The 10,031-nt window shown below is 35.9% G+C and overlaps 1 protein-coding gene across 1 annotated transcript; it reads left to right on the forward strand.

Annotated features, from left to right (window-relative positions):
• Positions 1–2,580: 2,580 nt before the first annotated feature.
• Positions 2,581–8,805, forward strand: LOC132184348 (protein OSB2, chloroplastic-like). Its single transcript, XM_059597947.1, has 7 exons — positions 2,581–3,127; positions 3,634–3,772; positions 4,303–4,396; positions 5,384–5,547; positions 5,628–5,754; positions 8,240–8,304; positions 8,391–8,805. Exons 1-7 carry the CDS (start codon positions 2,730–2,732, stop codon positions 8,532–8,534), a joined length of 1,131 nt encoding a protein of 376 aa, XP_059453930.1. The 5' UTR covers positions 2,581–2,729; the 3' UTR covers positions 8,535–8,805.
• The last annotated feature ends 1,226 nt before the right edge of the window (positions 8,806–10,031 follow it).

Below are 10,031 nucleotides of genomic sequence, written 5' to 3' on the forward strand. Positions count from 1 at the left end.
GTTAATGTGAAGAAAAGAGTTTGATTTTTTTGAATAGAAATAAAAAAAAGAAAAAAGAGAAGGTTGCAAATTTTGGTTGAAGTCAATGAAGGCCACGATGTGGTGGTAAAATTTGGGGATATTAGGCTAATTTTGTTGTAGCAGGTTGACGTGGAGGGAGGTTGATGTGTGTTAATCTTAGCTAGAATCCTAATATGACATGAGAAATCCTAATTGTAATTTTCGAAACTAGAAAATTAAAACAAACACGTGCCGCACTTTTATTGTGTATGAAGTGGCAAAGTAACGAATTCTATTAAGTTATTGGACAAAAATTGACTTCAATGACTAATTTGTTATTTAGGCCAACCACATGGACATTTGAATTGTTTTTTATACCGCAATGAGTAATTTGTAATGAGTAATTGTTTTATAACTACTTTTTTTTTTATATGAGTTTTTTGGCTTTTTAAGTGCTTTAGGCCTTTAATTAACCTATTTTTGGGCTTATTTTAAAGGTTTAAGGTCAAAAAGTTCTAAAAAAGACAAAAAAAAAAAAAAATGCTGTTTTTTGGAATTGATTGAGTCTTGAGAGAATGAAGAATTGAATGAGTCTTGAGCGGTAGAGAGCTACGGGTTTCATCTTATTATCCCTCCAAAACAACGCCGTTTTGGTGTTTACACCAAAGCGGCGTTGTTTTGGATGGTTTATTATGTACTTTATTACTATAAAATATTTAATATATATTTTAATATTATTACATATAAAGGTAGGTAGTTAGCAGTTATTAATTGTCTTACAGTGATTAGTGGTTTTTAATAATTGCGTGCTAAAGCGATTAGCGATTGGCGGGACGGTTGTTTGCACACCCCTACAAGCAACAATTCAAATCTATTATTAAAAAAATTAGGCAGTAGCAAAAGTCTTTGGGAGCAAAGTAGAAGAGTTTTTAACACAACAATGGCAATAAAAGCAAAACTTGAAGTGACACGGCTACACAGCCTACACAGAACATTAGGTTTCATTTTGATGGACATTTTTTTTTTTTTTTTTGTTAATATTACTAATTTTAAAATTTTATATGTTAAATTAATCTTCAATTTTAATATATTTTTTATTCATGCTTTGCCCAATTTCAATAAAAATTTATGGCTTCGTCCTTAAGGAAATTGCGACATTTCAGATTGTACTCCAAGGTGCTGGTGAGCAAGGCAAGCTAGCTGAATTTGGGTGAGTGGGTGACGATGGTGGAATTTTTAGAGCATTTTCAAGTTTTTTTTTTTTTGTTAATTAAAAAGGGAAAAAGGGACTACAAGGGAGGGTAATTCTCACTTTGGATCCGGATGGAAGAGAGGATGGAAGAACCTAAGGGAATGCTACCAAAAACAAGATGGATGGCGGCCCATTTATCTAACGCATGTGCACAAAAATTAGCACATCTGGATACTTTCGCAGCATACCAGCTACGAAAGGAGGTAAGATCAACACAAATATCAGAAATAACAGAAATAAAATGCCAAGAAGAAAAAAGAGCAGGCTGATTTATTGCTAAAATCACCAGGAGAGCATCACCTTCAAGAGTAAAAACATTCAAACCAGAAGACCGAGCCAACCGAGTAGCAAGAAGAGCAACCATGGCTTCTCCCAAAAGGGCATATAAGGAATGGAGCTTCAAGGTAGCAGCAGCAAAGATCTCCCCAAAAGAGTCACTAAGAATTGCTGCGGCAATAGCAAAATTGCCTTTAATGGCAACATCAAAATTCCCCTTTATATAACCCACAAGAAGAGGAATCCACAAGGAGGGGAGAGAAGCCTTCTTTCAGGCTGAGAGATGGAAGCCCAAATTAGAGTGAAGTTGCTGAGTAACCTTAACCGGATCAGGAAGGAGAGCCTCATGAACCGATTTATTTCTGGACAACCAAATTAGATCCAAAGAGAGAGCAGCAAAAAGAGAGAGCATTTTCAAGTTTCAATCAAACAATTGAAAACCATTTTTAGGGTTGTAACCAAACATCGGAGAATAACCAGTTTTCTTATAAACAGTTTTCAGCTTAAAACATTTTCCAATGAAACAAACAAGTTTAAGAATAATTTTTTTATGTCAAGAAATCAATTTTTTATGGGTGGCAAGTTGGTTTTTTTTTTTTTGCATTGTTATAGCCTATAGTATAGGGTGGTTATTTTGTATTAATACTGAGCTTGAGCTTGAGCTTAACTTAAAGCTTAAGACTAGGCTCAGTTGTATGTGCAAGTTTAATTAGTTAATTTTTCAATAATATTGAGCTTTGTAATGCTAAATGTATTTTTTGACATGACTTTTAAAATTATTACTAAATTTAGGATAAATTATTATTAAATTTTGATATAATAATTTTTTTGAAAGTTAAATAAAAGTGAAAGTGTGTGTAGTATTAGTGTATTACCCTCTCAAAATTAGCTGATCAATTTGTTAAGCAAATTAATTTGACATAACGTTCAAAAATTTGCCTCAGCCTTTCCCTCCGTTTCCCATGGGCTGACAACAAAATATGGGCCTTCATAAATACTACGCCGTTTAGGTCCAATAAGTTCAGCCCGAAGCTTTACCCCTCACGCCCGATGTTCGCCAGGCAGGGAAGCTAAGAAAGGATTTCAGAAGCAGAGTTTGATTGAGGAAATCGCTGGGTTGCTCTGTTTTTTCTCTCTTCTTTAGCGAAAATACTTCTCTGGAAAGCTAGAAAGAAAGCAGCAAAGGGTCAAAGGGTGCGCTATGAATTCATTTCTAAGCCGAGCACTGGCAAAAACTGCCTTCTCGCGGCGTCGGTTTCTACAGCATCCCTCCCTCTTTCTGCAATCTTATGCCGCCACCACCAAAGCCGCCTACACCGGCTATAGTGCAAGACGTAAACCTAGTTATAAGCTGGAAGACCCCAAGGTCTTGGAGCCCACCGCCGCCGCCACCACTGGAAGGCCGGAACTCAGAGGAAAGCCAGCTCCAAAGGTGTGGGAGAGGCCGAGCGAGATTCCGTTTCAGACCAAGGTTTCCAATTCGGTGAGCTTGATCGGAAAAGTCCACATTCCCGTCCAGTTCGAAGCCTCTCCTGATGGCAAGTACTGGGCTGGGACCGTTATCACCCAGGACCATGAGGCTGACTCTTCCGCTCTTTGGTATGCACTTTACCCAAAACAGGAAAATAGTCAAAACCCTTTTTGAATTTCATGCAGAATTTTGTTATTCATGCTTTTTTAGAAATGTATTTTCTAGTAAGTTATAGAAATAGGCACCAGCTTTGTTTTTCACATTTTGAGTTGTACAAAAGTGAATTGATTTGGTGGTTCTGTTACAAGTTATAATCATTCTTGTTACTCCTTAAATTCTCATTGTTAGTGTTGATAAACTTTTCATTGCTTTTGCTTATTAGTTTAAGGACAAAGTTTTCAGTTTGGAGGAATTCCGTCTATTAAATTGACATCCGCTGAGTTGGAGGATTAACCAATTTGGAGGAAAACTTTATTCATTGTTTTATTGATTCATTCTATGAATTTCGTTAGCTTCTTTTTTTTTTTGGGTGGGGGGATGAATAAATGAATTGTGTTAACTATCTCTTTACGATTTGTGGTATTACTTTCCTACTTATGCAAGAATGTCTTATTCATTTTTTCGCATAAATCAGGATTCCGATAATTTTCGAGGGTGATTTGGCTCATATTGCTGCTTGCCATTTGAAAGAAAACGATTGCATTCATGTAGCTGGAGAACTGAGTGCAGATCCGCCTCATCCGGATTCAAATCAGGGTCAGGCCACTATGCAAGTATGTTTCTAGTTAGACCTTTGTGGTGAACTTGTATGCTTCACTGGCATTTGGCGTTAATTTGAGTCTTAGTGAATTTATTGGCCACTGATTGTGGATTTTTCTCAACTGTTTGAGGAAACCAATTTTGTGTTCCTACGGAATCATTTTAGATTGACGCAGCCCCGTCTTATGATTGGATTAGAGTTTAAGAATCTTTTTGGGATCTAGGGAAACATCTTAATTCAGACTTTCAACCTTAGTCACTAAAAAAAGCAGCTACCTATATGATTCAGAGGCCCTATTCACTTTCTACAACAGCTATTCAAAACTTGGTATTCTTTCTTAATTTCAATCTCAAACTGCTAAATTTTTTTGATGATCTGGGCCCCATACAATGTTGTTGGAGTGGTGCTATTTATTTTGGCATATGTAGTGGAGATAAGTTACATTTGTTCACACGTCTCTCTTTTAAAGTCGGTCTTTTTCTTTTATTTTATTTATGCGAAATTTTTGTATTGAATCTGACATTCGATGTTTGACTGGATCAGGTTATAGTGAATAGCCTCAACTTCGTCGAGGGATATCCTCAAATTAAGAAAAGTTTTACATCTCACAAGAAAGAGATATCATCAGAAAATTCTGGTAATCCATATGTTCTTAGTTCCATGATCTATGTGCTTGGCACCTTAATAATTATTTGAATACTTGCTACACATTGAATTAAGATTCCTTTCTCATGCTTGGTATCTTAGTCTTTCTGCACATATGGTTTCAAGACCTGGAAAAGGAGGGTTGTGATAAAACTGAAGACTAATGTGAATTAGTCACATCTTATTAATCTGGACCTTTAGACATGACTTGGGGCATCTTGTACCAGAGCCACACTGTGCATTGGTCTATGAGGAATTGGGGCTTGTATGCACTAAGAAATGGGCAAGGGCTTCCATACTTTATGTCGATAAAAGAGTTAGTCCAAGAGAATAGGATTCTTTAGCCACTTATAATATAAGTTTATCAACATGGACATTATGTGCATGCTTCTCTTATATTTATTTTACTTATAAACATTGACATTAATAGAATTTAGGATATTGTAATTAGTATGAGAATATACATAGCTTGATTTCAAGAGACTAATGGTGGGCTCGCGTGGCTTTTGGATATTACATATTTATCTTAATGTTTTAAGGAATTGTTTCCTTTAGCCTTGGCTTAATCTCTCCCCACCTTCTCATGAATAACTTCATTGTTTATCCAATCTTTCTTAGTGTTTCCATATATCCATCACAATGTCCTCATCTCAGCTCCACTAATTTATTGATATGCTGTTTCTTGATTGGCCAAAATTCTAAACCATATTGCGTAGACACCATTCTATAATATTTTCTCTTTGACATGATCCATGGTAACCTAGATGCAGCTCTCTTGTCCATCCAACCTGCCCTAACTTCATCCTCTTGATTGTCTAAAAGAAGCTTGAGATGATGACATTTGATTGCAAAACTCTGTTGAAAAGCTGGAGAAGTACTTACCTTATGCATTGAAAATTTTCATTTTAGCACTTGGGTGACTTCATTGTGTCAAACGTTTAAAATATTTTTACTAATATTTTCTATGCCAATCACAAAGTGGGGGAGAAGAAGGGAACGAAAGCACCAGAAGCACATCTAGGGACTGACTCATTTTTGGCTGGTGAAAGGAAAAGTGAGGACCCTGTATTAAATTCTTGGAGAGAACTTCTTGATAATCCAAAGCAATGGCGGGATTACCGTAGTAGTAAGCGCAGTGGATCGGTAATAACCCCTCTTTTCTGGTGTCTTCTCTATGACTCATTTTATTGGTGAAATGCATGACTTTCTTGTTTTCTTTATAGGTGAAGCCAAGATACCCTGATTTTAGAAGTAAGGTTGGTAATCAAGCACTCTGGCTTGACTCGGCCCCAGCATGGGTTTTGTCAGAACTTGAAGGATTAAAGTTTGACGAAGTAATGCAGAATAAAGGTGAGCATGGAAAACATTTCTTATTCAGTATCCCACAACTGTGCATGGGAACCGCAATGAGATGGGGTGGGTTTCTCCTTCCCTGTCCCAACCTTGCCTAGATAGAACCCGTCTCTCTACCTCCCTCATACCCAAGTTGGACAGCAATTCATTTCTTTCTCAACACCTAAAATATCCCAACCCTGTCTGCACCCCATCCTACCTTAACACAAGTAAATGATAGTTTTCATATATTTCTTATCAGCTATGCTGTTATACGCCAAAAGATCAAAGGGAAAAAGTTACCCAAAAGGAAGGAATCAGGTTCAAAATAAAAATAAGAGCAAAAAGTCTGAATAGCCAAACTTGAATTGTAACATACCCCATAGATTGCAACACTAAATATTTTAAAGGTGGAATATATTTTTAAAAAGATAGATAATCAAATACAGATGCAGTTAAAAAAAAAAAAAAAAAACTAATTAAAAGTTCTATCATGTAATATATTATTGCATAGATAAGTTGTAGAAAATAGAAAGGAAAGGGATGATGTTGATTTTAATGGGGATTTCAAAAATTCAAAGTTGGATAAGAGATATGTTGATGCTTGATGATAACCGGAGAGGGAGAAAAAACTACAGAAAAATGGTTGGGCATGGGCATAGTGGTGGTTGAGTAGGAAACCTAATAAACAGGTAGATATGAAGTTATGGAAATGATTGTATTGTTGAGGGGCATTTTAGTGAAAAAAAAGTTTGGGTGGGAGAGATTAGTCTCTGAATTTCTACCAAGTTTTTATCTGTTTTACCTTCGTCTTATCTATCTTGGCTGCAAACCTGCTCCGAAAGCAATGGGGTGGGCTCAAACGCTAAACTGCCCTTTTTGTCATCATTCTTGTACATCCTATTGTTTGCCCTTAATTGTTCCTATGTTGAACCGCTTGCATACAAGATAGACATGGATACTTGTTGTTAAGCATATCCCTATGATTTTAAGGTGCTTTCAATTACAGCAAGGTGACAATTACAGCAACAAAAAGGAATCTTTTGGCTGTGTAAACCCAATTAGGCCATTATCTCAATGAAATTAAGTTTGGTCTTAGATTTATCAACTAATTAGGATCAACTATATGTATTCTTTTTTGTCATTCTATCATATTTAATCAGGGAATCTTTTCCCTCTAACTTAGTAGCTATTCTATAGGAGCAATGCTAAATATTACACCCCCATCCCATTGGACTAATGTGGTAGTGTTCATCAGCCCTTGGATCAACTCTTGTTAAAGAAAAAAAAATAATTCATGGGTTGGTAAGCACTATCACATCAGCTCAATGGAATAGGAGTGGGATGAGGGTATAATATTTAACATTTCTCATTCTATAGTGACAGCTTTCTCGAAACAGTTTTTCATTTGATCCAACCAGTTTTTGTTTTATGAGCTGCATCCTCCTCAATCTCATTTTTTATGAATTATTGATCTAAGATACAAAAAGTAATAAGTCTTTAATGTCTCTTGACCATCAAGTTTTATTATTCCCATTTCGTTATATCTATTTTTGCTGACCTTGCATTGCATATTCTCGGTTTTGGTCTCACTTAACCTAAAGCCTTAAATTTTGAGCATCTCTCCAAACTTCTAGTTTGGAGTCAACCTCCGCTTTAGCCTTGGCAACTAATATGATATCATCCGCAAATTGTATGCACCAATGGATCTCATTCTAAATTGATCTAATAAGCTCATCCATAACCAATGTAAAGATTTTGGACTTAGTGCTAATCTTTGATGTAAACCTAATGTAATGGGAAATTCGTTTGTGATACATATCCTTATTTCACGCTAGTTTCATATGTCTTTTATATCTTTAATCACATTAATGTCCTTTAGAGAGAGACTTTTCTTCTCCAAAACCTAACATGTTACCTCTTTGTGTATGCTTTTATATGCTTTCTCTAAGCTAAAAACCACATGGAGATCTTTATTCATTTTTCTCTATCTCTCCATTAGATATGTATGTAAGAAATATCTTTCGTGGTAGACCGTCCTGACATGAATCGAATTCAATTCTTTAATACTGTTATTTCACATTTTAATCTATGCTCAATCGCTCTTTTCCAAAGTTTGATGGTGTGACTCAAGCTTAATCTCGCAATAATTTGTGGAGCTCTGGTATCACCTTTGTTCTTGTATATAGGTATTACAGTGTTTTTTCCTTCACTTTAGCTCAACAAAAAGACTAAAAAAAATCATTTGTGTAAAAAAAAGAAGTTATAGTATAAATTTTTTTACTGCATTTCAATGTTACATGAACAGATGAGGAAAATATCTTCCTATATCTTATTTTATTTAATATGACATCCATTTCAAGTCTTTGGGTTCTCAAACGAAAAAAAATGTTAGTCTGGTTTTTTCAAAGTGTTCATTTGTTCATTTGCTTCTTTCAATTTATGGGTAAAAGACCTTTGTTATCTTGTGTTTTAACATTGTATCTACGCCTACTAAATTTAGGTGATGAATCATGGAAGGACTTGGTGGAAAACCCAGATAAATGGTGGGACAATAGACGGACGAAGGTAATTAACCTGCTAGATTCTGATTATCTTTTTGTGTTTCTCTTTCCGCTATTTTATCTCATACCTCTCTTAACATGTATTGGAAGACGAATACAAAAGCTCCCGACTTTAAGCACAAAGAAACTGGGGAGGCGTTATGGCTTAAGGGATCCCCCACTTGGGTGCTACCAAAGTTGCCGCCTCTCAAAAGTAAACAAGGTGTGGTATGGAGGGATACATTGCTATCTTGAGGATGGGAGTTAGGAGGTGATCAGGTAAGGTGCATTTTTCAGCCCAACTGCAACTTTTTGTGCTCGTTGTCTTGAATGGTGATTGAAGTTTCCAAAAAGATATATGTAAGCTTTCTTTCACCTTTTAAACGATGAGATAGTTTGATGGTTTAAACTGTCTGTACTTTTAGAGAGATTCACCTGTCTACTTATAGTAGTTGCTGTACATGAAATGTTTACAAACAAAAGAAGATTTTGCAATTTCAAACTATCCTGCTATCTTTTAGCTTTATCAGCTTTATCACATCTGGATTTCATTTGTTCTGTTCATTTTGTTCCTTTTTCAATATGAAAAAAATTGTCAAGTCAGCCAAAAACAGTTTTTGCACCCCGCTTCGAGCCACTCCTATGGGTAGCCAACCACCCCTTTAGGGTGAATGGGGTGGTCCAAAAATATATAATTTTAGGGGAATTTATAAAATATGGGGGGCTATGGAACACCCCCCCGGCTGTAATTCTGCCTCTAGGGCTATATAGTATATATTGGCTCTTTTTTGGAATAAATTTGAGTCAATTATCACTCTTCACTTTTACAGGTCAGTTCGAGGGGATAAGTATAATTTTCGCTTTCTCAAAATAAGCATGTTTAGTGTTTGTTTTTTTAAAAACTATCCTCTTTATATCATATCAATACACTTTTTCAAACTAAAAAAAGAAAAGAAAAAAATCAAAACCATTACCAAACATACTCTAACTAATTTATATTACAGAGAATATTATGAACAAAAGTAGTGTCTTCATCACGAGGAACATATATATGACATGATTAAGACCTCCATTAGGAAAGCTTCCAGGCTTTACCACCTTTCATGCTGAATTTCTTAAGCCTTCCAAAGAACATAACAACGATGAGGATCAATTTTCCCTCCGTACTCCATCTCCCAGCGAATCCATACCACGTGTCCTTACAGGAGCTATCTGGTTTAACTTGCCGTTTGCAGCTATACCCAGTTGTGAACCCAACATTCCCGTATGCACTATAAATCATCAGACAATCTTAGTATTCAGATGAAAACGTTCTTTACATCCTCTCTCGGTTATTCTTCGATCTTCTCAATTTTCAAAATTACTATTGGATGGTCATGTGGGACCCATATGGTGATTTTGAAATTCGAGATGATAGGAGAAGGACCGGGAGAGAAAATGAATCATTTCTCTTAATGAAGAAAGCGGAGAAAAAGCTCACCTTATCACTTCAATGGTGACATTCAACACGTTGAAGTTGAGGGGATCCTCCTTCATTTTGTGTCTCTCTGTAATACATATGAGAATAATGAACATGGCTAAATAGGAGAGTTGTGAGAGCATCAGAGACTCCATCAAAGTCTTCCTTCGATTTTGGCCTTCTTTTCCCTTTTCTGAAATTTCTTCATGATCTTTCGTCGGAAGGAATGTAGTATATGGTGGGAGATACCTATAAGAAAAATAAATAATTAAACAAAGTTTTCCCGAATATTA

The sequence above is a fragment of the Corylus avellana genome, chromosome ca6 (assembly GCF_901000735.1).
Source record: "Corylus avellana chromosome ca6, CavTom2PMs-1.0".
NCBI classification, from domain to species: domain Eukaryota; kingdom Viridiplantae; phylum Streptophyta; class Magnoliopsida; order Fagales; family Betulaceae; genus Corylus; species Corylus avellana.

Coding starts and splice junctions, on each gene's coding strand:
- LOC132184348 (XM_059597947.1), top strand. CDS start 2,730: ATGAATTCATTTCTAAGCCGAGCACTGGCAAAAACTGCCTTCTCGCGG. Junction 3,128..3,633: donor GCTGACTCTTCCGCTCTTTG/GTATGCACTTTA, acceptor CGCATAAATCAG/GATTCCGATAATTTTCGAGG. Junction 4,397..5,383: donor GATATCATCAGAAAATTCTG/GTAATCCATATG, acceptor CCAATCACAAAG/TGGGGGAGAAGAAGGGAACG.